The 27,757-nt window shown below is 43.5% G+C and overlaps 1 protein-coding gene across 1 annotated transcript in view; it reads left to right on the top strand.

The window, feature by feature from the left end:
- Positions 1–1,715: 1,715 nt before the first annotated feature.
- Scai (suppressor of cancer cell invasion) overlaps positions 1,716–27,757 on the top strand; it is a 125,486-nt gene continuing 99,444 nt past the window's right edge. Inside the window, exons 1-2 of the mRNA XM_042678766.1 lie at positions 1,716–1,845; positions 2,525–2,569. Coding sequence (XP_042534700.1) covers positions 1,793–1,845; positions 2,525–2,569 — 98 coding nt within the window. The 5' untranslated portion in view covers positions 1,716–1,792. The remainder of the gene's footprint in view (positions 1,846–2,524; positions 2,570–27,757) is intronic.

Raw genomic sequence — 27,757 nt, 5'->3', positions numbered from 1 at the left:
TGGTCTGAGTGCTGTCCCACAGCACTCTACCACTTGAGTGAGCCACAGCACCACTTCTGGCTTTTTAAAAGTAGTTTATTGGAGATAGTCTCAGGGAGTTACCTGGACCAACTGACTTCGAACCTCAATCCTCAGATTTCAGCCTCCTGAGTAGACAGGATTACAGGAGTGAGCCACTGGTGCCCATCGTGTACTTACTTTTTTTTTTTTTGGTCAGTCGTGGGGCCTGAACTCTGGGCCTGGGCACTGTCCCTCAGCTCATCAGCTCAAGGCCAGCGCTCTACCACTTGAGCTACAGTGCCACTTCGGGCTTTTTCTTGTTTTTTTGTTTTGTTTTGTTTTTGTTTTTGTTTTTTGGGGGGGTCCAGTCGTGGGCCTGAACTCTGGGCCTGGGCGCTGTCCCTCAGCTCTTTACCTCAAGGCTAGCGCTCTACCACTTGAGCCACAGCGCCACTTCCGGCTTTTTTTTCCTGCATATGTGGTGCTGAGGAATTGAACCCAGGGCCTCATGCATGCAAGGCAAGCGCTCTACCACTAAGCCACCTTCCCAGCCCAACTTACCACTTTTAAGGAAATAATTTTGTATTCATAAACTGTCCTTTATTTTCAAAGATGGCCTTGTTACAGTAGAAAGAGGAAAGGTAACCTTTACCTTTATGTGATTATGTCCTGGTAGTTTTACATGCTTATGTCTGTCAAAAATGCAATGAAGGGCTGGGAATGTAGTTTAGTGGTAGTGTGCTTGCCTAGCATGCATGAAGCCCTGGGTTCGATTTCTAAGTACTACATAAACAGAAAAAGCTAGAAATAGTACTATGGCTCAAATGATAAGAGTGCTAGCCTTGAGCAAAAGAAGCTCAGGGACAGTGCCCAGGCCCTGAGTTAAGCTCCAGGACAGAAAGGAAAAAAAAAAAAAGCAATGAAATTTGTTTTAAAATTGGTCTAGAACTTAATCATTGCAATGTCACAAGAGGTAATTCCGTTTAAGGCCTTTCAAGATCGAATTCATCGCTCTTATTTGCTATATAGATTTTTCTGCAAAGCTGTTTTAATAGTAATTTAAATTTCTGCTCCTGCTTTCTGAAAAGCTCACATCCAAGCTTGTGATCTTCCCTGCAAAGGAATGGGTAGCCAGTTCATGCTTTATTTTGGTGGATTCTTAGAATATTGAGGACTAGAGATCTTTTTGTGAGCGATTGCCCCTGAGCTGAGACCTTTTCAGCGTGGTGCAGACAAGAACGACATTTGAGAGGTTCAAAAGAAAGCTTATTTGGGAGAGGTTATTTTTATTTTCTCTCTCGCACCTACCTGCTGGAGGCATTTGGGGAAACTGCAGTGCTTGGCTTTCCGTTCTGAAGTGATGCGGAGGTGGTGGGAGCCCGCAGGTGTCTGGGAATTCGACTCTTGCCAAGAGAACCTGCAGGCAGGTGTCTGGCGCCGTCTACGCAGTGTTCACATTCCGGCGCACGGGGGCGCTCGTGACGCCTCCGTGCCTGCTAGCAGTCTCTACGGCACCTCCGCCGCCACCTGCAGTCTCAACCAAACCTGTGGGTGGGCAGCGCGGGACGTGACGGCCCGAGCAGCCAATGGAGGAACAGCCTTTCGGCCACACTAGCGGTGTAGCCAATGGGAGCCGAGGAGAGGCGCAGAGGGGGGGCGGACCCCGCCGCAAGCCTGGCCGAGGCGCGAGGCCCTCCTCCCGCCTCTCCGCCTACTCCAGCCTCCGCCGCCTCAGCATCCCGAGCGAGCCCCGCGGCCGCCGGAGCAGCTCCCGCGGCGGAGCCGGAGCCGGATGGTCAGAGGAGCCCGGCAGCCGCAGCAGCCGCGGAGTCGCCTGGCCCCCAGGTAGGGCTGGTGGAGGCCGGGCCTGGGGATGGGCGGGGGAACGGGGCCCAGAGGCAGCGGCCGGGGCGGCCGAGACCCGGGAGGCGGGGGCGCGGAGCCTGGGGAGGGGGGTACCCAAGGGTGGGGGCGATCGCACCTCGGATGCGGGGTGAGGGGCGCGCGTGAGGCAGGGGGGCCGCCAGCACGGGGTCTGGGGGCGCTGAGCCGGGCGAGGCAGGGGCAGGGACGCGCTCCCGCCGAGGGGGCCCTGGAATGCGGGGGGCGCCCGGGCTGGAGGGGCGGGGCTCCGTGGGCCGTGCGCGGTCGGAAGAGGGTGGGCACGGGAAAGGGGGACCGCAGGCTGGGGGGCCGGGAGAAGGGAGCCGGCGAGGCAGACAATGAGGTGGACGATTTGGGGGAGCTGGCCTGTGACACATGGGGGGCTGAGCTTGGAGTGAGGGACCAGAAGGGAGATCAGGTTTTGGACGGAGAGGGCATCAGGAGAACAGTGAATCCCAGGATCACTTGATCTTGGTTAAGTAGGGGAAACAGCATAAGGTGTTTGTCAGGTTAGGTGTGGGCACGGCGAGCCTGTGATCCCCGAGGGTGGTACATTCAGTACTGGACTGGCACAGTAAGGCCCCGGGGATGTGTTCCTGTGTGTTACTTTTATTTACCATCTTATTTGTCTGATGTGCAGATTGACTGGCACAGTGGAGAAACCACCTCGGAAACGGAAAAACAGGTAAGGTAAAATGCTTCCATTTTATTTTTTTCTTTCCTGTTTGCTCTGCTGCCCCTGTGCTAAACTGCATAATTCTGCATGGTCAGTAAATGAAGTTTCATAGCTCCTGGTTTTTGTTTTTGTTTTTAATGAGTATAACTACGTGCAAGATTTTCCTTTTGAGGACTTCAAATTACTGCCTCTATTCATTCTTTTTTTTTTTTCCTTTTTCGTAGCATGTGGGAAACCAAATCGAGAAGTCCTGGGTTTTTTTGTTTTTGTTTTTTTTGGGTTTTTTTTTTTTGTCTTTTCTTTTTTGGTACTGGGGATTGAACCCAAGACGTTGCACTTGCTAGGCAAGCACTTTGCCACTGAGCTACATCCCAGCCCTAATCCTGGGGTTTTTGCTTAAGTCATATTTCAACTTTTGTATCCTCTTTGAAAAATGAATATTTATTGAACAGCTACTATATATCAGGTATTAGGTGTAAGTGCTTTGTCTTTCCTGTAATTCTTAAGACAAAACAGGGCTCTTTTTACAAAAGAGGAAATTTGCATCTCAGAGAGGCTAAGTATTTGCCCAAAAATCACATCCCTAGTAAATGATAGAACCAGGATTTAATCCATGCAGCCTGACTCCAGAATTTAGGCTCTTAATCATTATACTCTATACCTCTAATAACTATACAATTGAAAATAAAATTTTCTCACCTGTAAGCACAGCTAGTAGGGAGGTAGAGATCAGGAGGACCACAGTTGGAGTCCATCCCAGGCAAAAAAGTTAGTGAAACCAGGCAACAACAAAAGCTGGTGGTGGTGTGTGCCTGTCCTCTCAACTATGCAGGGGGATGATGGTCCAGGTGATCTTAAAACATCTCAAGGCCCAACCTGAAAAATAATTGAAACAAAGGGCTGGGAAGGTGGCTCAGTGGTAGAGCGCTTGCCTTGCATGCCTGAGGCCCTGGGTTCGATTCCTCAGCACCACATAAGCAAAAAGCAAAAAGCCGGAAGTGGCGCTGTGGCTCAAGTGGAGAGCGCTCGCCTTGAGCTGAAGAGCTGAGGGACAGCGCCCAGGCCCAGAGTTCAGGCCCCATGACCGGACCCAAAAAAAAAAAGTTAAAACAAAAAGACTGGGGGGGCTTGGCTCAGGCGATAGAGGACTTACCTAGCTAGTTTAAGGTCTGAATTCAAACCTCAATATACTACCAAAAAGAAAAAAAAAATTATTGCTTTCTCTTTGTTTGTTGAACATAGAGTCTAATACGTGAAGTGTTTGAACCTTAGGAAAATACTAACAAAGGGCATAAGTAGGTCACAAACAAGTGAATTATTCCTTTAATAATGACGAGTATTCTTTCCAGAAATATTTTTGAGTATATGCCATGTGTTGTGCACTGTGTTGTCATTTGAAGATTTCCTTTTTGCAGATGTTAGCATTAGCCCACTGAAAGTAAGCCACTGTTCTGAGGGTCCGGTAGATTCTCTCTCTAAATACAAGTCCTGAACATTAGATAGATAAGTGTCAAAAACCACAGTGCTTTTGTCACTCGGAAGGCCTGTAATGTTTAATATGGTAGTTATGTGCAGCTACTGGGCACTTGAAATATGACTAGTATATCTGAGGAACTGATTTTTTTTTTCTAGTAATGGTGTTTGAACTCAGTGTCTTGTGTTTACTCAGCTTGCTTGCTTGGTTGATGCTTTACTGCTTGAGCCATGTCTCTAGATTGGATTTTTCCTGGTGGTTTTAGAGATAAGTTTTATAGACTTTTCTGCCTGGGCTGGCTGCAATCTGTGATCTTCTGATCTCAGCCTCTGGAGTAGCTTTTTTATAGAAGGAAGTTACTAGATGCCTGGTTTTGTTTGTGTGAGTGTGTGTGTGAGAGAGAGCACCATGGTTTTAACTCAGGATTTCTCATACTTGCTCAGCTTTCTTGCTCATAGCTGGTGCTCTATCATTTGAGCCTCTCCTCCAAACTGGCATTTTGCTGGTTAAATTGGAGAAGGATCTCTTGACTTTTGCCTAGGCTGTCTTTGATTTCATACTCCAAATTTCACACAGGCATGAGCCACTGGTACCAAATCTGAATAGTTAAATTTACAAACTAATCACTTCCTGGAAAATGTTTGAACATGTTTTGAGTGTCCTTGAGTATGTGAATCTATTATGTGTAAAACTTATGGTGTATATGTCTAATATTTCCAATGAAAATTTAGTGTTTAAAATGAGACAAGGATTAACACTAAATTTCAAATTAGTATGAAAATGTGAATGTAAAATTTCTCACTCCAAGTTGTAAAGACTACATAGCCGAATAACATTTTAAGTATATTGAATTAAATAAATTTTAATGTCACTGAAATTATTTTCACTGATTTCTTTTTGTAATGTCCATCCACTGGGAATTAAAAAATTACATATGTGGTTTATATTGTATTTCTTTTGGACAGTTCTGACTTACTTTCATTCTCCAACTGCCAGAGTCTTACAGTAACCTCTTGGTTACCTACCGCCAATCTGTAATTTTTTCACCACTGAGCAAGTTGATAATGTAATTGTCATGTTTAGGAGCTATATGTGGTTCCGTTGCTATTGAACATAATTCAGAGTTTTTGGTCTCATTCTATCTTTCTAGCCACAGGGTAGATGCTGTGGCCATGTAAGTCCTCAGTCCTGAACCTTCTAAATAACTGATTTTAAGTGATTTAGCTTTCTGGTTAATGTTTCAAAGTAAAAGCATTGCTGATTATAACTGGGCTAAGTTTGCCAATTCCAGAATTCATTCCTCCTCTGCTTTAGGTTTTTGCACAAGATTTCTCTTTGCTATATATGTGTGTGTATGTGGTATTGGTACTGAGGCTTGAACTCAGGGCCTTGCACTCTCCCTAGGTTTTTTTTTTTTTTTTCCCTCAAGGCTAGTGCTCTACTATTGAGTCACAGCTCCACTTCTGACTTTTTGGTGGTTAATTGGAAGTAAGAGTCTCACAGACTTTTCTGCCCAGGATGGTTTTAAACCATGATCTTCACATCTCAGCTTCCTGAGTAGCTAGGATTTCAGGTGTGAGCCATTGACACCTGGTTTCTCTTGGCTTTGAAAACTGAGGTTATGTATTTACATCTTCAATGAGGGTTTTTACTGACTCTCCACTTGTTCTTCTTCCTCATTTACTTCTTTTTTTTTTTTTTTTTTTTTGGGTCCAGTCGTGGGGCCTGAACTCTGGGCCTGGGTGCTGTCCCTCAGCTCTTCAGCTCAAGGCTAGCACTCTACCACTTGAGCCACAGCACCACTTCCGGCTTTTTTCTTTTTGCTTATGTGGTGCTGAGGAATTGAACCCAGGGCCTCAGGCATGCAAGGCAAGCGCTCTACCACTGAGCCACCTTCCCAGCCCTTCCTCATTTACTTCTATGGTAGTCTTTATATACACATATGTGTGATGGTTTCAGCTGAATTTGAATTCATCTCTGTCCAATGCAGTAAACCTTTCTTAGGCCTGAAGATGTGGTACAGTGGTAGAATAATGAAGTGTATTTATTCCATACATACTTTTGAGTATATCCCACATGTCATGTTCTACATAGCAACTCTGTAGTTATTTGCAGATTCCTTTTTTCCATATGTTGGCATACCTGACACACATGAGGCCTTGGGTTTGATCCCTGGCACCACAAAGCAAAGAAGGAAAAAAATCAGAGCGTCAGGTTCATCATCTGTAAAATAGAAATAACAATTGCAAATCCTCCTAGGATTGTGAAGTGTGTAGAACAATGCCTGCCCCATAGAAATTTCTGTGCACAATACATTTTAGATGAAAAAGCACCAGTTAAATGTACAGTGGCACATCGGCATAGGCCTATAACCACAGCTACTCAAGAGGCGAAGATGGGCTGGGCCTCAGTAGCACACATCCGTACTACTAGCTATTCAGGAAGCTGTGTTGTGGAGGATCAAGTTTTGAAGCAAGCCTAGGCAGAAAAGTCCATGAGACACTATTTCTAAAATAATGAGCAACAAGCTGGGCTTGAGGAGGTGGAGCTGAAGCTCAAATGGGAGAGTACCAGCTTTGAGCAGAAAAAGCCAAGAGACAGCACCCACACCCTGAGTTCAAGCCCCAGTTCAGGCACAAATAAAGAAAACAACAACCAGGCTGGCTTGAGATGTGGCTTAGGATGTAGAGAGCCAGCCAAGCAAGCCAAGGAAGTACCAGGCCCTCAGTTTAAATCCCATTACTGACAGATCAGTAAAGGCTAAGGCAGAAGAATTGCAAACTTAAAGACTAGACTCATCGAAAAAAAGAAAGAAAGAAAAACCTGCCCATCAAATACCCTTTATTTCCCACTTTTTCAAAATACGTAATTTAGAAGATTGTTAAATAAGGAGCTTAAGGCAAAGAAGGAATTAGAGAAGAAGAATAAAATTAAACCAATGACAAAATTTCTCACACAAACCAGAAAATATTACATGGTTATGGAAGGTAGAGTCCATAGCTGGTTCAGAGTAAGTATAAAATAAAGTATGTAGCAGGGCACTGTTGGGCTGATGCCTGTAATCCTAGCTATTCAGGAGGCTGAGATCTAAGGATCATGGTTTGAAGACAACCTAGGCAGAAAAGTCCACATGAGATTCTATCTCCAATTAACCACTCAAAACTGAAAGTGGCCCAGTGGCTCATAGTGGTAGAGCACTAGTCTTGAGCACAGAGAGGCTCAGGGACAGTGCCAAGGTCCTGAATTCAAACCCCACAACTGACAAAAATAAACAAATAAATATTAAAAATAAATATGTTGAGACAAGTGAAAGCATAGCTTTATTTATTTATTTATTTTTTGCCAGTCCTGGGGCTTGAACTCAGGGCCTGGGCACTGTCCCTGAGCTTCTTTTTGCTCAAAGCTAGCACTCTACCACTTGCCACAATGCTACTTCGAGTGTTTTTCTGATTATGTGTTATTGTGGAATTGAACCTAGGGCTTCATGCATGCTAGGCAAGCACTCTACCACTAAGCCACCTTCCCTGGCCAGCTTTATTTTTTTCATTGTTAGAATAGAGACACATTTCTCTCACTGGTCTACATATTAGAGACACTGTGTGTGTGTGTGTGTGTGTGTGTGTGTGTGTGTGTGTGTGTGTGTGTGTGTGTGTGTGTGTGTGTGTGTGTGTGTGTGTGTGTAATCCCAATGATAGAGAAATAAGGTGTTTTTTGTTTGTTTGTTTGTTTTGCATAGGGTCCTGCTATGGAACCCAAGCTGATCTTGACCTCACAATCCATCTGCCTCAGGAGTTTTTTTTTGTTGTTGTTCTTATTTTGTTTTGTGTTTGGCATTCTGAGGATCAAACCCAGGACCTTGAGCATGCTAGCTGAGCACTGTAACAGAGCTATACCACTGGCCTGTAGTAGTGAGCTTTTAAAGGTTGTTTGTTGGAGTGAGTACTTCTCAGTTGATTATTGCCAATGAGCAGGTTCCAGTGAGCCTCATGCTCCTCTCTTAGCAAACCTCTTGTTCTACTCTTAACATCTATTTGAAACTTATGTCCTTGTTTATCTTTGAACCTAATACTGTTTTGTACTTAGTAAAAACACATACGGTAGTTTCCTTTAATAGATACTGAAAACAGCTCAGTAAAATTAGTGAGCCAGAACATGAATTTGGTGGCCAGAGGAGTGGGCAGGATCTGGGCCTTAGTGGCCCAAAATAATGTCATACTACTGAAAGCTTCTGGTAGACTACTAGACTGAAAGGAGAATTAAGATCCTGAAAGTTTATCTCTGTGGTTTTGGAAACTTGAAGAGTTTAGTGTCTGTTGAAATGTTTGGATTATAAATTAGAGAATTATTTCAAGTCTTAATTTGGAAAAAAGACCCATTTGCTTGCATAGAATTCAGATTGGTTAAAATTGATCTGATGTGAAAAGCCTTGGTTCAGTATCCAGCACCAAAAGCAAAAACAAAAGCAAAATAGTACATATAAAAATCTTCTCGAGCCGGGCGCTGGTGGCTCACGCCTGTAATCCTAGCTACTCAGGAGGCTGAGATCTGAGGATCGCGGTTCAAAGCCAGCCCGGGCAGGAGAGACCGTGAGACTCCTATCTCCAATAAACCACCAGAAAACCTGAAGTGGCGCTGTAGCTCAAGTGGTAGAGCGCTCGCCTTGAGCTGAAGAGCTGAGGGACAGCGCCCAGGCCCAGTGTTCAAGCCCCATGACCAACAAAACAAAACAAAAAAAATCTTCTCGGGCTGGGAAGGTGGCTCAGTGGTAGAGCACTTGCCTTGCATGCGTGAGGCCCTGGGTTCGATTCCTCAGCACCACATAAGCAAAAAGAAAAAAGCCGGAAGTAGGGCTGTGGCTCAAGTGGTAGAGTGCTAGCCTTGAGCTGAAGAGCTGAGGGACAGCGCCCAGGCCCAGAGTTCAGGCCCCAGGACCGGACCCAAAAAAAAAAAAAAAAATCTTCTCTGTATATTTTAGGTTTTTAAAAAATTGTTGTTGTCTTCATTTTTTTTTTCTTTTTTTGGATGGTGGTGGCAGACAGGGAAGCATTGTACTGATTCAGGGGCTTGAACTCAGGGCCTGGCACTGCCCCTGAGCTTTTGTGCTCAAGGCTAGTGCCCTACCACTTGATCCACAGTTCTACTTCCAGCTTTTTTTTTTTTTTGTCAGTTTTTTGTCAGGCCTGAACTCTGGGCCTGAGCGCTGTCCCTCAGCTCTTCAGCTCAAGGCTAGCACTCTACCATTTGAGCCACAGCACCACTTCTGGCATTTTCTGCTTATGTGGTGCTGAGGAATCGAATCCAGGGCCTCATGCATGCAAAGCAAGTACTCTACCACTGGGCCGTCTTCCCAGTCCTGCCACTTCCAGCTTTTTGCAGGTTAATTGGAGATAAGGCTCTCATGGCTTTTCTTGCTTGGGCTGGCCTTGATGCAAAATCCTCAGATCTCAGCCTCCTAAACAGCCCATATTAAAGATGTGAGACATCAAGGCCTAGCCTTGTCTTTGTGTATTTAAAGCAAAGAGATCAAGGAATTTTGGTGGAATATGTAAGAGTTTAAGAAATATATGAATAGTTTCTAGTTCTGGGACATGGGATACAAGCCAGGAAATCTCGTATTTTAGGGGAGGACAGACCCTGAAATAGGAGACCCTGTGAAGACTTCGTAATAGTATATTTGAAGGGTTTGTAGCAATTTTGAGCATTGGTAGTGTTGCAGTTTCCACAGGCATTCATTTAGGCCCAAAAGTTTAGAAGTTAATCTTTTTTTTTTTTTGGGTCCGGTCGTAGGGCCTGAACTCTGGGTCTGAGCGCTGTCCCTCAGCTCTTCAGCTCAAGGCTAACGCTGTACCACTTGAGCCACAGCGCCACTTCCAGCTTTTTTCTTTTTGCTTATGTGGTGCTGAGGAATCGAACCTAGGGCCTCAGGCATGCAAGGCAATCGCTCTACCACTGAGCCAACTTCCCAGCCCCTAGAAGTTAATCTTAGCAATCATGTGACTTGAAATGTTAGAGTTGAGCTTGAATGTAGATTGATGATAATGCTGAAGTCTCCAGTAAGCTGAAATTAGCACCTGAATCTTGGGTGCCAGGTGTGGAAAGCAGGTTGTTTTGAAGAGCTTGGGCTGTGGTGTCAGACTAAGCATTGGCTGTCAACTGTTTTGCTTTGAATCTGAAATGTCCCCCTAAGGCTCATGTGGTGAAGGTTTGGTTGCAGTGCTTAGGGATGAGGCTTTGAAGCAGTGACCTCAGAGACTCAGTCCTGATGCATTCTTAATTGAATGCACTCTTGGGAGATAATGGAAGTTATGAGGTAGGCCCTAGCTGATGGGAGTGGGTTCCTTGACCCTAGCCCCTTCCTTTGTTTGCCTTTACTTCCTGGCTGCTGCAAGGTGAGCAGCTTTCCTCAGTTATGTTCTGGGACTGACTGCTATACCACAGGCCTGGGCTATGAGGCTACCAGGGTAAGAAAACCAGGGACCTTATTCAAAGTTAATTGTCTCAGGCATTTTGTTGCAGTGATGGAAAGCTAGCACCGCAATTCTGAAAGGTCATTTGACAAACTCAGGAGACATTTTGCCCAAGTTAGCTATTTGGGTACCCACACATAGTAGGTACTTAATCTTTGTTGGATGATTCAATGAAATAATGCAGGTAGCTGGGTGGTGGCGCACACCTCTCTAATCCCAGGTACATGAAAGGCTTAGGTGAGGGGATTGTAAGTTTGGGACTAGCTGGGCTACATATCAAGATTCTTTTTTTTTTTTTTTTTTGGTCGGTCGTGAGGCTTGACCTCTGGGCCTGGGTGCTGTCCCTCAGCTCTTCAGCTCAAGGCGAGAGTGCTCTACCACTTGAGCTATAGCACCACTTCCAGTTTTCTAGTGGTTTATTGGAAATAAGAATCTCAGGGAGTTTCCTGCCCAGGCTGGCTTTGAACTATGATCCTCAGATCTCAGCCTCCTGAGTAGCTAGGATTACAGGCATGAGCCACTGGTGCCTGGCTAGATTAAATGCTTTTATTTGCCTTTCCAGTCCTTTTAAAAATCACCTTCATTGGGCTGGGAAGGTGGCTCAGTGATAGAGCACTTGCCTTGCATGCCTGAGGCCCTGGTCGATTCCTCAGCACCACATAAGCAAAAAGAAAAAAGCCGGAAATGGCACTGTGGCTCAAGTGGTAGAGCACTAGCCTTGAGCTGAAGAGCTGAAGGACAGTGCCCAGGCCCAGAGTTCAGGCCCCAGGACCAGACCCCACCCAAAAAATCACCTTCATTGTGATATTATTTACATACAGTGCAATTTTTCTATTTTAGGTCTACAGTTCGGTGGGATGTGATAAATGTATGTAGTTATGTGACCACCCACTGCCATTACAATATCTAATGTTGCCATTGCTGCCTCTGCACCCCATTCTCTCTTCCTTATTCTCACCCCATATTCTACTTCCTTATACCGGGGATCTGGGGACCACTCATCTTTTTTGGTGTCACTGTAGATTTACCTTTACTTGGATTTCTTATGAGGAAACTCATGGAATCCTGTAGTAATCTTTGTGTCTAGCCAGCTTGCTTGCTTGCTTGCTTCCTTCCTTCCTTCCCTCTTCCCTTTTCCCTCCTTCCTCCTTCTCTTTCCTTCTTCCTTCCTTCCTTCCTTCCTTCCTTCCTTCCTTCCTTCCTTTCTTCCTTTCTTCCTTTCTTTCATTTTTTGGTTGGTCGTGGGGCTTGAACTCTGGGCCTGGGCACTGTCCCTCAGCTCTTCAGTTCAAGGCTAATGCCCTACCACTTGAGCCACAGCACCATGTCCAGCTTTTTCTGCTGAGGAATCAAACCTAGGGCCTCATACATGCAAGGAAAGCATTCTACCACTGAGCCACCTTCCCAGCCCGTTTCTGTAATTTTTTTTTTTTTTTTGAACTCTGGGCCTGGGCACTATCCCTTAGCTTTTCAGCTCAAGGCTAGCACCCTACCACTTGAGCCACAGCGCCACTTCCGGCTTTTTCTGTTTATGTGGTGCTGAGGAATCGAACCCAGGGACTCCTGCCTGTGAGGCAAGCACTCTGCCACTGAGCCAACTTCCCAGCCCTGTTTCTGTAATTTTTTATTAACGGTCGTGGGGCCTGAACTCTGGGCCTGGGCGCTGTCCCTCAGCTATTCAGCTCAAGGTTAGCGCTCTACCACTTGAGCCACAGTGTCACTTCCGGCTTTTTTTTTGCTTATGTGGTGCTGAGGAATTGAAGCCAGGGCCTCAGGCATGCAAGGCAAACGCTCTACCACTGAGCCACCTTCCCAGCCCTGTTTCTGTAATTTTTGAGAGGAGTCTGGCTGTGTAGCTCATGCTGGCCTTGAACTCATGATCTAGTTCAGGATACTTCAGCCTTCCAAGAGCTGAGATAACAGGTATACCTCATGAACACTTTTTTTGTTTGTTTTGTTGGTCATGGGACTTGACTCTGGTCCTGGGCATTGTCCCTGAACACTTTTGCTCAAGGCTAGGGCTCTACTAATTTGAACCACAGCACCACTTCCTGTTTTCTGGTGGCTAATTGGAGGTGAGTGAGAGTCTCATGGTCTTTCTTGCCCAAGCTGGCTTTGAACAGCAATCCTCAAATCTCAGCCTCCTGAGTAGGATTACAGGTATATGTTTTAACTTGCCTTTTAGTTTTCTCCATAGTATCTTGAGAACTTAGCGCCACTGATAGGTGAAATTATTTTAATTGAGACAGCAGCTACAGAGCAAAAGCAGGATGGACAGGATAAGAACACGAGTTTAATTTGGGTATCTCAAGGGTAAAGTGTGTCAGTGAACCATTTCTGAGCAGGCAAGTAAAAATAGGGGTATGTTGCTGAGAAAAGAGATTGAAAGTCATCAGTAAATACCTGACTACCATGTCTTGAAAAGTAATAACATAACCTGGCTAGACATGTGGAGGGAATTGCAGAGCCACAGACCACTGTGATACCCAGGTGTGAGACCAGAGTGCTTCGTGTCTGTCGGAGTTTTTCCTGTGTCTACAGCATCATCTGTCCTTGAACTCAGGACAAGATGGGGAGCGCTTATCTCTAAGAGACAAATCTCTGTACTCCTGGGAAAAGTTGAGATAGGGCAGGTAGTTCCTTGGTAAAGTGAAAGAATGTCTCTCAATTCCAGAACTTGTTATGATGCCTCTCAGAAGCATCCCCACAGCTGAGCTGTGTATTTGCTAGAACTGTTTGTGTGGCATGTGGTGTGAAATCCAGGGGATTGTACCAGATTCTTCAGGGACCAAGAGAGCATGCTCAAAATAGCATTTCCGTGTCAATATTTGAGAAGAAAACCTAGAAGCATCAAGCAGTGGTTTCCAAGGGTGTCCAGAAAGAACCCAAGGTTCATGGAATTCATGGAAGGCTTCTCCAGAGGGTGCAATGCCAGGAATAAGCAGAAGGAGGTCAGGCAGACTGGCCTCTGAGACTCCACTTAAACATTTGTGTAAGTATTGATGTTCATTTTTAATATGGAAAAGTTTAGAAAACACTTACTACTGAATAAACCTGAATTGTTCATCACCCAGCTTAATCCTGTGGCAGCTGTATGTCTCCTATTATACCAGAAACAGGTCATACACACCACTCATCTGGCAGTATTCCAGTATATGTATTGCTGCTTTTAGAACTTGTATCCCCAGTGCCACTCATAATAACTTAAAAAATTAATAATATTCCCTGAATCACCAAATATCTCTAAAGTGTCATATTTCCATAAAAAATATTTTGGGGGGACTGGGAATGTGGCTCACTGGTAGAGGCTTGCCTAGCATGAATGAAACCCTAGGTTCAATTCCACATAAACAGTAAAAGCCAGAAGTGGTGCTGTGGCTCAGAGTGGTAGAGACCTAGCCTTGAGTAAAAGAAGCGGGACAGTGCCCAGATGCCAAGCTCAAGCCCCAGAACTGACACCCCCCCCAAAAAAAAATTGCCAGGCATTAGTGGCTGATATTGTTATCGTAACTACTCAGGAGGCTGAGGAGAATAGTGGTTGAAAATAGCCTACGCAGACAAATCCAAAAGAGACTCCTATCACTAACTAACTTGCGAGAAGCAGGAAGTGGAGTTGTGGCTCAAGTGATAAGAGCTCCGACTATTGTTGAAGGTGCTTGCTGAAGACTGGATCCCCAGCCTGGAGGTGGTAAAAGCTATAGGGGATGGGGTCCTAGTAGAAAGAAATAAGGTCATTGTGGTGGGGGGGGGGCAGAAGCCCTTGATAAGGCTGTTGGGATCTGGGCCCTTCCAGTTTCTTTTCTTTGCTTCCCAGCCGCCTGCCATGAGATGAACAGGCCTCTGCTACATTCTAGCCATCATATCAGTGTCCTGTCACAGCCCCAAGCCGCAGGGCCAACCAGGCACCCACGAACTAAATCCTCCAGAACCAAAGTAAAGTTTCCTTCCTTTTAAGTTGATACCTCAGATATTTTGTCACAGTGTTGGAAAGTTGAATGACATAAGAGTCCTTGAAATAATGGTTGTGGCCAACCTCAAGCATAAGAATCCTGAGGGATTCTGGCGTGAGGAATCTGGCATCTGGGTTTTAAGTTTTTCTTGGTGCAACCTGAACCCATATGCCTCTGGAACTTGTCATTCATTGGAACATTGCTAGGAAATTAGGCTTCAGACCTCTTCTTCTTCTTTTTTTAATATGTTTTTTATTGTAAAAATAGTGTACAGAGGGGTTATAGTTACATGAGTAAAGTAATGAGTGCATTTCCTATGAATATTGTTACCTCCTCCTTTGTTTTTCCCCTACCATCCCTTCCTTTCCCTTCTCCCCAACTCCTCTCTCCCTCCCCCCCCACAAGTTGTAAAGTTGGTTTTCAACATAGTGTCTTATATTTCTCATTGTTGCAGTGTGACCCCTTTTCTGTGGGTCCCTAAGGAATTCCGTTTTCTCATATAAATCACTCTTTTTTTTTTAAATTGTAAAGTTGATGTGCAGAGGGGTTATAGTTACATAAGTCAGATCATGAGTACTTTTTTTGAACAGTGTTACCTTTTCTCCCACTTTATTCCTCCCAATCCCCCTACCCCACAAGTTGTATAGTTCATTTTCAATATATTATCTTGTGAGTATCACTGCTGTATTTGTTCACTCCTTGTCCAACCATTTCTGTGCTCCTCCTTACCCTCCTTCAAACAGATAAACTTGTGAGACAAAAGGTACAGAAATAAAAAACAGTGACAAGGGAGGAAAAAAAAAGTAAAATAACAACCAAAAAACCCTTGTTTCCATTTCTTGGAATTCATTTTGATAGACATCATTTTATATGATCATATGCACATAGCTGTTGAGCCTTTGTGATCCTCTCTAAGAATATATTCCTTTACTTCTTTTGTTCTTGTTTCTATCTTTTTTCCCTCAAAGATGCTCATCTTTCTATCTTTCCTAAGCATAATCTCCTCAGGGAGTTCAGGTTTTTCATGAAGCAAACATAAATCTCCCCAGAGGGAGCAACTGAATTCCCTCTTGGAGCCTGAGGTATACAGTAACAATATAACTTCCACTAACATCTTACTATCCTACCTGGCTCTGGTTGTTTCTTTTGTGAGATGGGGTCTTGCTGTGTTTCCCTGATGGGTCTTGAATTCCTAGGTTCATAGGATCTTCCTGCCTCAGCCTTCCAAGTAGCTAGGACTACAGCTGTGTACTGCTATGCCTGACTTGGCTACACTTATTTTCTTCCATGATTGTTTGGGTTCCTGTTGTGATTTTAAAGCTTTGTATAAATCCTGTGTGTGTGTGTGTGTGTGTGTGTGTGTGTGTGTGTGTGTGTGTGTGTTTCCTTTCTTTAAAGGATGGCACTTAATTCACCTCCCCTTGAGTGTGGTCTTGGCATAGTGGCATACTTTTAATGAATAGAATATAGCGGCAGTGAGGAGAGTTTGCTTCCTAGTTTGGGTTTGAAAACACTTTGGCTTCTGCTTTGTGTGTTCTCATTCATATTCTGTGTGTGTGTGTGTGTGTGTGTGTGTGTGTCTGTCTGTCTGTCTGTCTTTCAGAGTCTGCCTGCCTGCCTGCCTGTCTCTGTCTGCCTCTTCAGTGGCTCTGGGGCAGGCTCTCTGCCATGATGTGAAGCAACTCTGCAAGGAGAAAATCTGGCAGTCTTATGGGGAGGGCCATGTGGTGTGAGAGCAAGGCCTGCCAGCAACCACAGGAGTGAACTGGATGCAAATTTTCTGCAGCCTGCTGGCAGCCACATGAGTGGCTCACATGAGTGAGCTTGGAAGGGACTCCTCCTGATCTAGTTGAGCCTTGAGATGACTATAGACCCAGCCAGAAGCTTGACTCATTGTCCTGGCTTCCCAATGGCTGGCTTATATGAGCCTATGATTTTCCTTGGAGAATCTCCTTTCTTGGGTACAGCTCCTAAGAGGCTCAACCTCCATGTAAACAATCTCTAATTCTCTCATTCTAGATAGGTCTCTGATGGGCAAAGTGTGAATGTGTGTGTATGTGTGTGTCTGTCTGGTGTGTCTATGTCTGTGCTTATGTGTGTGCGGAGACAGAAACAGAGACAGAGAGAAGGAAAGAAGAGGAGCAGAGGAGAAAGAAGAAAAGAGGAGAACAAAATGTATGTGTATTCTGTTTGTTGTTTTTGTTTTGTTGGTCCTGGAGCTTGAACTCAGGGCCTGGGCACTCACTGTCCTTGAGCCTCTTTGTGCTCAAGGCCAGTGCTCTACCACTTGAACCACAGTGCTACTTCCACTTTTTCTGTTTATGTGGTACTAAGGAATCGAACCCAGGGCTTCGCAAGCACTGTACTGCTAAGCCACATTCCCAGCTCTTGTATATGTATTCTGAAGCAGCTTTTTTTAGTGTGTGTGGCACCTAGGATCTACCCAGGACCATGTCCACACTAATAAGCATGAGCTTCACCACTTTCAAAACCACATAGCGTCTTTCTTAAAGCTGTTAAGGTCAGCCCACTTGAGGCAGTAGTGTGTGATTGTCCCAGCAGCATTTGCTTCCTCTTCACTTTGAGTTACTGTTCTCCCTATACTCTTGCCCCACAGGTTGCCATATAAACCCTTGCTCATGTTTTGCTCTGTCAAGGATGAACCATAAGATAGTTCTCCAGAGCCGGGCGCTGGTGGCTCACGCCTGTAATCCTAGCTACTCAGGAGGCTGAGATCTGAGGATCGCGGTTCAAAGCCAGCCAGGGCAGGAAAGATCGTGAGACTCCTATCTCCAATAAACCACCAGAAAACCGGTAGTGGCGCTGTAGCTCAAGTGGTAGAGCGCTCGCCTTGAGCTGAAGAGCTGAGGGATAGCGCCCAGGCCCAGAGTTCAAGCCCCACAACCGACAAAAAAAAAAAAAAAAAGATAGTTCTCCAGGAAGGAGTCAGCTTTCTCTGCCTGGTACATGTTGCTAGATTTTGTTGTTGTTGTTTGTTTGTCTTTTGTTTGTTTTGTTTTTGTTTGTGTCGGTCATGGGGTCTGAACTCTGGCCTGGGTGCTGTCCCTCAGCTCTTCAGCTCAAGGCTAGCCCTCTGCCACGTGAGCCACAGCACCACTTCTGGCTTTCTGTATATGTGGTGCTGAGGAATCAAACCCAGGGCCTCATGCATGAAAAGCAAGCACTCTACCACTGAGCCACCTTCCCAGCCTGATAGTGAATTTTTTGCGTTGACTTGAGTGGGTCACAGGGTGCCTAGATATTTGGACAAATATTATTCTAGGTGTGTTTGTGATTGTGTAGCTGGATGAGCTTAACATCTGGATAAGTAGATTGAGTGAAGTAGAATGCCCTTCTTCATGTGGTGAGCCATATCTAACCATTTGGTGACTTGAAGGGAACAGTAAAGCTAATAAGCAAGATCGAATTCCTCCTCTTGAGCAGCTAACATTTGTTTTTTTTCTGACTTTGGAGCAAAACTTAGATTTTTGAACTGGTGGGCTTTCGACAGGAACTTACACCGTTGGCTCTCCTAGTGTTAAACCTCCATGTTATTTCTCTCCCTGAATAACATAATTGAGTTCCTTCTGGTAAATCTGTGAGTTCTGTTTCTCTTGCGAACCATGATCAAGACGTCTTTTATAGCCTTACTTTATGTTTCATCTTACATTTTCCAAAGTGCCCTACAACCTGTCAGAGCTTCCACTATAAGCAGGTGGCTTTGAAATGGCCACCTTCACCACAAGCTAAGCAAAAGGAGAGATTGCATGGGTTCTTTTTTTTTTAGCCAGTCCTGGAGCTTGAACTCAGGGCCTGGACACTGTCCCTGAGCTTCTTTTGCTCAAGGCTAGCACTCTACTTCTTGAGCCTCAGCACCATTTCCAGCTTTTTTCTGTGTATGTGGTACCGAGGAATTGAAACCCAGGGCTTCATGCATGCTAGATAAGTACTCTACTACTAAGCCACCTTCCCAGCCCAAGGGACATGGATTTTCATACATTTGGCTGAGGCTAGACACCATTCTCTGTATTCTTGTTTCACTGGGTTTATGTCCCTTCAGTTCTCTTCATATATTCCATAGGCCTTGACAGCGTATGCGCCTGTGCATTAGTCAGCTTTCTGTCATTGTAACTAATACCTGCGAAAAGCAGGTTATAAAGAAAAGAGGTTGATTTAACCAACAGTTTTGGAGGTTTCATCCCATAATCAGTTGGTCCTGTGGCTTGGGAGCCAGGCAACACAACATGGTGGCCATGTGTAATGAGAACACCAAGGAGAATGAAGAAAAGTGAGACAGCTGGGACTGTACATTCCTTTTCAAAGAGAGTGCTTCCAGTGACTCAAAGAGCTTCCACAGGCCCACTTTGCAACATTTCTACCACCTCCTACTAGGGACAAGCTGGAGACTCACTCATCCTTTAACACATGGGCCTCTGGTGAACATCCCACATCCAAACTGCAGCAACCTGTTGGGCAGTGTTTGGAACTTTTACTAATTGGAGTCTATGTTCAGGGAACTTGTGGTTTTGTGAAAGCTGTAGAGTAGTAGCCAGGACTTTAAACTACTGTATTTCAAAACTATAATTAGTGGGTATTGATTTTAAAAGAAAAACTACCTAAAATAATGATTTTAGACCTGTAATAGTGCCATTAGCCTGTTTTGCAACAGATAATCAGTTTTTATCTATTGAATTAAGTGCTGGCTGATGATAATAAAATTGTCCTCAGCAAAGCTGGGGATGTAGTCCTAGAGCTCCTGCTTAGCCTTGGGTTCAGTCTCAAGTACCAATGAATGAATGAATGAAAATTGCCATCTACAAGCAAGAAGAGTCTTACTTTTAAGAAAAATCAATATGCATCATTAGTTTTAGAGACATTGTTTAGTGCGTATGTGCAAACTCCATTTCCCACATCTTTCCTCAAGTATCTTCTAGTTTTATCTTGAATTCCCTTTTAATCAACTGTAGGTTATTTAAAATAAATTCCTACAACTTAAAAAAACATCAGTATGCATCTACCTTGTCTAAAACCAGTTTGCATGGTTACAATATAAGTTGTTTATTATTATTATTTTGGTAAAATCCCTTTGAACTTAGAGCCTGCAACTTCCTATGTAGGTATTCTGCTAGGCCTCCCAGCCCAGTTGTAATACTGAGTTAAATATTTATAAGACATATGTAGAATTGGTATTGAAAAAGATTTGTTGCTGAGGTCAACCACATGAAAATAGGTGAAATTCTAGGTTAGCGTTAAAAATTTCTGTTCCACTGTTTCTTGCTTTCTCTTTGCACCTTCTTGATCCTCCTTCCTCCCCTTCCTTGCTTCAATATATAGCCCAAGTTGATCTCCAGCTTTCAGTCTTCTGCCTCAGCCACCTAGTATTGGGATTATAAGCATGTACCACCATGACTGGTCCAGTGTTCCCAAATATAGTTTACTCAGCTCTTCATCACTAATTAGCATGTATTCATTGTTTCAGTGTTTTCTAATAAACTCATCCAAATCAAGCATCTCATGTATATACTATTGTATATAAATGCTCCTGTAACAAAATACAAATAACAGTAGAGGTTCTAGAGAATTTTGTCATTATTGATTTTTCTGCATGACATATTGTAATCACAGTGGTCAGGTTCGTATCCACAGGATTTTTTTGTTCTTTTTTTTTTTTTTTTGGTCGGTCATGGGGCCTGAACTCTGGGCTTGGGCGCTGTCCCTCAGCTCTTCAGCTCAAGGCTAGCGCTCTACCACTTGAGCCACAGCACCATTTTCTGCTTTTTTCTTTTTGCTTATGTGGTGCTGAGGAATCGAACCCAGGGCCTCATGCATGCAAGGTAAGCGCTCTACCACTGAGCCACCTTCCCAGCCCATGTCCCTGAACTTTTTTGCTCAAGGCTAGTTCTCTACCACTAGAGCCACAGCTTCACTTCTGGTTTTTGTTTTTGTTTTGTTTTGGTGGTTAATTGGAGATAAGAGTGTCATGGACTTTGCTGCTCAGGTTGGCTTCAAACTGTGAGCCTCAGATCTGTCTCTTGAGTAGTTGGGATAACACACATGAGCCACTGGTACCTGGCTTATTATTTCATTTTTAAATGTTTTTACCCTTCATAACAGCAGAGATTAGAATTTATTAACTTTAAATTTACTGAAAGTAAGAGTTTTCCCTAATGTTCTTTGAAAAACAAAGGGAAAAATCTGTTTTCTATTAGCTGTTAGTGGAAAGGCACTCAGTGGTGTCAGAAGTCTTCCAGCTAGACTCAGTGGCTCATACCAGATGCTCAGGAGGCTGACATTTACAGGATTGTGATTTGATACTGGTCTGGATCAAAAGTAAGTAAGATTGCATCTCATCACCACCACCAAAAAAACTGACCACGGTAGCCCTCAACTATCACCCCAGCTTTGCTAGAGGTTTAAGTAGGAGGACTGAGATCCAGGCTACCTGTGGGCAAAAACAGCCCAGGGTCTTAAAAACTTTATTTCAAAAATAAACGGAGCATATGAGTGCTGGTGTCTTCATGCCTGTAATCCTAGGTACGCAGGAGGCTGAGATCTGAGGACCAAAGTACAAAGCCTGCCTAGGCAGAAAATCTGTGAGATTCTTATTTCTAACCACCAAAAAGCTGGAATTGGAAGTGTTGCTCAAGTGGTACAGCACCAGCCTTCAGCAGAAAAGCCAAACAACAGACGAAAGGCCCCGAGTTGAAGCCCCCGTAAAGGGAGTAAGAGTGAGGAGAGAACCAAAACGTTAGGATCTGGGGGCATGACTGCAGTGCTGTAGTGCCTTTCTAGGAAGCATAGAGCTCTGAATTGAACTCCCAGTACTGCCGACCCCACAATATACGTCTCTTCTAACGCAATATGTGTAATTTTTAGTGGGAGATCACTCATTAATTACTCTTTGATCCTGGGAAGTACCTTCTCACCCTTTTCTCCTCTTGGATTATGAAGATAATTACTAGGTGGCCATATATTCACAGGGAGGAGAAACTCCAGATATTATCTTCAATCTCTACCCCTGCTTTTTGCAAGAGAAGCACACATAATGACAATTAATGAACACTCTTGACAAAAAAAGTCACTTTGGTAGATCCTGACACATAACTGTTCCAGTGGGGTGTGGTAGATTGTAATCCCTAAGGGTATCTACAGCAGTGTCTTCAGTCCCACTGTTCTACTTAAGAGTGAGACCTTGATTCTCCTCCCCTGTAGTGCACAAGTCTGTCTCCACCTCTTAACCAAGACAGGCCTTTGTGACTGCCTTCAGTCAAGGCTGGCTCTGTGTTTACTGGGGTAGGTTATAAACTCAGGACTCCTCCTTTGAAACCTAGATACATGCTGTGCTGTGAGGGACTCAGAGCAGCCTGGACCTTTGCCACAGCTGAGCTCCCAGCCGACATCCAGCATCAGGTTGCCAGCCATGCTCATGAGCTCTCCTCAAAGAATGGTAATCCTCCAGATTCCATTGAAGTGCCCATGGGCATCCATACAGAGCAGAGAAGCACTGTCCCTGCCAAGTGCTGCCCAAAATACAGGTTCTTGATCACAGCAGAGGATAAGATTAAGGCCACTCAGTTCATAGCAATAGAGAATCAGGTCAGAAATCTGTGTGCCAGAGTTTTGAGGTTGAACTACATTTTAGACTGCCTCAACCATAAGATCAAGATATTTCTACTGTTAGGAACACTTTTTGCTTCCTATGAGAAGAAAACTGGATTATAAATCCTCTTCTTTTATTCTTACCTCACTGATTAACTTCACATTTTTCATATTTATCAAATTATGGATTTTAAACTGAAAGAAGCAAATACTGCACAAGCTGACTACACAGGTCACTTCATGCGCACATGCATGTGCGCGTGTGCATATGTGCAAGTCTATATGTTTATATTGAGAGTTTAGTGATCTCTGACATAAGGTATTGGCATAGTATCTGATCACTACTGCTCCTACTCCTATGAGTATATTTTTAGACAGGGGAAGGGGAAGGATAATCAGTGGAAGGTTGTAATGAGCAGCACTTTCAGGAAGTTACGGGCAGAAGAATGTAGGGAAAGTTGAAGAAATCGCGAATTAAGAAACACATTTAGATTTTCCAAAGCTTATAGATTCTTAGTGATAAAGTGAAGATCACAATGACCTCTTTGGGAAAAGAAAGATTAAGGGAATGGTAATGGAGGTAGGTGGTGGCTGATTTTTGGATTTCTTGGATAGCAATAGTATCAGAACGTGCACTGACAGATGAGGGATGATGTCTCAAATATTATTCAATGGGTACTGGTGGCTCACGCCTGTAATTCTAGCCTCTTAGGAGGCTGAGATCTGATGATCACAATTTAAAGCCAGCCCAAGTGGGAAAGTTCCCTGAGACTATTATCTCCAGTTAACCACTAGAAAACCAGAAGTGGTGCTGTGACTCAAAGCGGTGGAGCCATAGCCTTGAGCAAAAGAACTCAGGAGCAGCACCCAGGCCTTGAGTTCAAGCCCCGTGACTGACCAAAAATCAATCAATCAGTCAGTCAATCAATCAATCAATCAAGCATAAGTCCTTTCCATTCAATGTGGAATGTTTCACATATAATAAACTGTAGATATTAAATCCACTGTGTTGGGCTGGGAAGGTGGCTCAGTGGTAGAGCCCTTGCCTTGCATGCCTGAGGCCCTGAGTTCAATTCCTCAGCACCACATAAGCAAAAAGAAAAAAGCCGGAAGTGGCACTGTAGCTCTAGCTGTAGAGCGCTAGCCTTGAGCCGAAGTGCCGAAGGACAGCGCCTAGGCCCAGAGTTCAGGCCCCACGACCGGACCCCCCCCCCAAAAAAAAATAAATAAATCCACTGTATTTTAATCAGTTCTAAGTTCTTTAGTGCTTAGGTTGATAACTAATATCAGCAGTTTTAAATCAAAACTCTTGAGACCAAAAGGTCTTTGAAATCAGAGGGTTTATTGAGCACATACAGATTTTATCCAGAAAAGACCAGGTTCTGGATGGAGTTCCACAAAGCAGCAAGGCCAGAGAGCAGTTGAGAATACATAGATTGGGCCGAAAGCCAAAAACTTTCTTTAAATAATGGAAATCTAGGGAATTGCTTACACTGGAAGTGTATCAGAGCAGTGTAAAATGAAATCGGGAACATTTTGGGCTAGGGCCAGTCTGTGTTGGAAAAATGCTTGTTGCTTCTGGATTAGTTGGGGTCAGAGCCTGGAAATGTGTATATCTCCAGGAGGTATTACTGTCTTCACTCTGGATTGCCTACTATGGGTTTTAAGTTGTGGTTTTAGCATGTATTTGGGAATGTGGAACACTGTTTGGTTGTTTTCATCCTTTGCAGTTAACTGATTAGCTTCCCTTATCTCCTTCCCTTCCTTCCTTTCTCTGCACCTTGTAAGAAAATTTTAGGACATCTCATAATTTTTCCTTTTATCAGCAGGCACTGAACTAAATGGAAGGAGGAGATCAGTGGAGAATAACTTAATTCCTAGGTTGCTAGTGCTTATTAGCAGACAGAGTTACTATTTGTCACCTCATCAGAAGACAAGTAATATTTTTTCACTAATAAAGGGAGAATGTTTAATTTCTCTAAGACTCAAAGAACAGGGATTTATTTCCCAGAAAATGCAGCACAAATGAGTGGGGTGTGACTCAAGTGGTAGAGTGCTTGCCTAGCAAATACCAGGCCTTAGATCAAACTCAGTACCACTAAAAAAGGAAAAGGAAAAAGAGGAACAGAGAAGGCAAAGCAGTTCTTCTGACTCTATAAAATTGTTGTTTTTACAGATTTTCAGATTTAAGCCTTTTTTTGTTTTCAGGTTTTTGAATAAGTGTGTGTATATAATGAGTTACGTTTTAACTAGAGTTTTAAACAGAAAACTTTTTTCCTATAAAACTTTATGTGTAGTCTAAAATCAGACATAATTTTTTTTCTGGTCCTGAAGCTTGAACTCAGGGCCTGGGCTCTGTCCCTCTCTGTGCTGAAGGCTTCTACCCCTTGAGCCACAGCACCACTTCCAGCTTTTTTGAGTAGTTTTTTGGAAATAAGAGAGTCTCATGGAGCTGGGCACTGGTGGCTCATGCCTTTAATCATAGCTACTCAGGAGGCTGAGAACTGAGGATCACTGTTCAAAAACCAGCCTGGGCAGGCAAGTCCATGAGACTCTTTATCTATTAACCACAAGAAAACCAGAAGTGGCCCTGTGGCTCAAGTGGTAGAGCACTTGCCTTGAGCTGAAGAGCTCAGGGACAGCATCCAGGTCCAGAGTTCAAGCCCCAGGAAAAAAGAGTCTCATGGAGTTGCCTGCCTGAGCTGGCTTTGAACCATGATCCTCAGATCTCAGCTTCCTGAGTAGCTAGGATTACAGGCATAAGCCATTGGCACCCAGCTAAAAGTAATTTTATACAGTATTTTTAGTACACCTACATTTTGATTGCTGCTCATCACTTGAGGTCAGATGTGCAATTGTTCACTTACGGTGTCACATTGGTGCTCAAAAAGTGTTGAAGCTTAGAATACTTTGTAGATTGTCTAGATTGAAGATAAACTGTATTCATTAAAATTGTGGCACATTGAAATTATTATTATTTGCAATGCTGGAGATAGTACGTAGGGTTTCAGACATGCTGGGAAAACACTGTAGCACTGAGATGTATTCCCAGCCTTGAAATAATTGTTGTATGAGGTCTTATCATAACATCTTGTAAATAATATAAAAACAGTTATTGATGAGAATATCTTCGGACTACAATGCCATAAATTTTCTTATTTATTTTTGTGAAGGAGCTATGCTACTAACATAGACCAACATTCTCTCTCTCCACCATTTCAGAATTTATTTAATATCAGTTGAATAACAAGTAACACCAATTTTCTTGGTTTTTCTTCACCAATCACTGCTGGCTTCACTTGAAGTTGTTACCATGGCAATCACAAATTCTTCATTCCATTCTAGTCTAAGAGACAGACCCTAGCTGTGTAGCCAAGGCTGACTTTGGACTTTCAGGCCTTCTCCCTAGCTTAATGATGGAATTACAGACAAGAGCCACCATGCACAGTTCATTCCAAGCCAGTTTACTGATATCTATAATACTCAAATCACACATCACTCTTCATGTAAATCTATATAGGTTACAGAAAATCTTAAAAGAAGTAAAGAAGCAGGAGGATTGAAAAAAAAATGCCATGTGTCATTGTTATATTTTTATATTTGCAGATAGAATACTTTAAGCATATTCACATTCTTTTACCCTCTTGACGCCCCTTCCTCCCAATACATGTATATTCCTTCAGTATTAGGAGTTTGAAATTTATGTTTGTGCACAAAAGTGTGTTGTGTTTGTATTTACTATTACAGTGTTCACTTGCATAGCTCTGTCACATTTACCCATTTTTAAGGTGTTATACAGAAGGGTTACCATTTTCTTTTCTTTTTTTTTTTTTTTTTGGTCGGTTGTGGGGCCTGAACTCTGGGCCTGGGCGCTGTCCCTCAGCTCTTCAGCTCAAGGCGAGCGCTCTACCACTTGAGCTACAGTGCCACTTCCGGTTTTCTGGTGGTTTATTGGAGATAGGAGTCTCACGGTCTCTCCTGCCCGGGCTGGCTTTGAACCGCGATCCTCAGATCTCAGCCTCCTGAGTAGCTAGGATTACAGGCGTGAGCCACCAGCGCCCGGCCTCAGGGTTACCATTTTCATAAGTCAGGTGATGAGTGCAATTCTTTTTTTTTTTGCCAGTCCTGGGGCTTGAACTCAGAGCCTGGGCATTGTCCCTGAGTTCTCTGTGCTCAAAACTAGCCCTCTACTACTTAAACCACAGCACCACTTTTAGCTTTTTCTGTTTATGTGGTAGTGAGGAATCGAACCCAGTGCTTCGTGCATGCTAGGCAAGCACTCTACCACTAAGCCACATTCCCAGCCCTGAGTATAATTCTTCTCACACAACATCACCCCTCTCCCCCAGTTTCTCCCTCCCATCCCTGAAGTTTACCTGTTTTTATCTGTAATTGATTTGTTTCTAATTTATCAACAGTACAATTCTTAATATTTTTAAACCATTTCTTTTGTGTGTGTGTGTGTTGGTATCCTGTCTTGAACACAGAAACTCTCTATTAGCATTTTTGTTCAAGATTGGTGCTCTGCCACTTCACCTACAGCTCCACTTCCAGCTTTTTTGTGGTTAATTGGAGATGAGAGTTTCATGGACTTCTTGCCAGGGCTGGCTTTGAACTGTGATATTCAGATCTCAGTCTCCTGAGTAGTTAGGATTACAGGCTTGAGCTACCTGGTGTCCAGTTAACCTTGAACATTTTTACAAAGCTATGCTATTGTACCTTTGCAGGAGTTTCTTTAGGGTATATATTGAAAGAATTTCTGGCTTATATAAAAATTGGCATTGTCAACTAAACACTGACTGTGTTTTCTAAAGCAGTCTAACCAATTTATGTTTCTCAGCTGCTTCTTTGAAGGTTCCAGTTTCTCACACTCATTGCCAGCACTAGTATTTTTAAATTTTAACTAGTATAGTTGGTATATGATAACACTATTCTTCATTTTAATAGTAATTTTAGTAACTGTGATTATTAATGGGACATATATTAGGCAGAGTACAATTTCTTGGTACTTGGTATCATACTGCGCACCGTAATCTCATAGCTAATACATGACTCCAACATGGTAGGGTTTTTTTTTTCCCCCCACAAACAGCCACTGAAAAAACAAGACATGAATCAAAGGTATGTATAGTGAGCTACTGTGAAATCTGAACTACCCAGAGTATGTAAGTTACACATTATCCTACAGATGTCACCGCATTCATTGCCCTTGAAAATCTGAAGCATTTGGCAATACGCTTGTCAGTTTCATGTAGTACCATAAACTAAAGTGTACTTGGGTTTACATTTGAGGTCTTAAAAGAAGTTGATTGGGTTTAAGTATTTGTTTCAGTGATTCATTTGGGTTTTGTCATTCCTTAAAATGTACGCTTTGTTTCTTTGGCATTGGGGTTGTTATTGATAAGCGTGTATGTTGAATAATGGACTGGTGAATTGGAATATCAATTGATACCACTTATAATATTGTATTTATTTTTCTGGATTAATTCTGTTATATTTCTTTTATTTTTCTTTATTCTTTTTTCTTTTTGGTCATGGGGCTTGAACTCAAAGCCTGGGCTCTGTCCTTGAGCTCTTTTGCTCAAGGCTGGTGCTCTACCACACAGCGGCACTTCCTTTGTTTTCTCTCTCTCTCTCTCTCTCTCTCTCTCTCTCTCTCCTTCCCTTCTTCCCGCCCTCCCTCTCATCCCCTTTCTCTCTCTCTCTC

Source organism: Dipodomys spectabilis, unplaced genomic scaffold, assembly GCF_019054845.1.
Source record: "Dipodomys spectabilis isolate Male_0828 unplaced genomic scaffold, ASM1905484v1 ptg000046l, whole genome shotgun sequence".
Lineage (NCBI taxonomy): Eukaryota > Metazoa > Chordata > Mammalia > Rodentia > Heteromyidae > Dipodomys > Dipodomys spectabilis.
The sequence above is the reverse complement of the archived record's forward strand: the minus strand, read 5'-3'. Positions and strand labels throughout refer to the sequence as shown.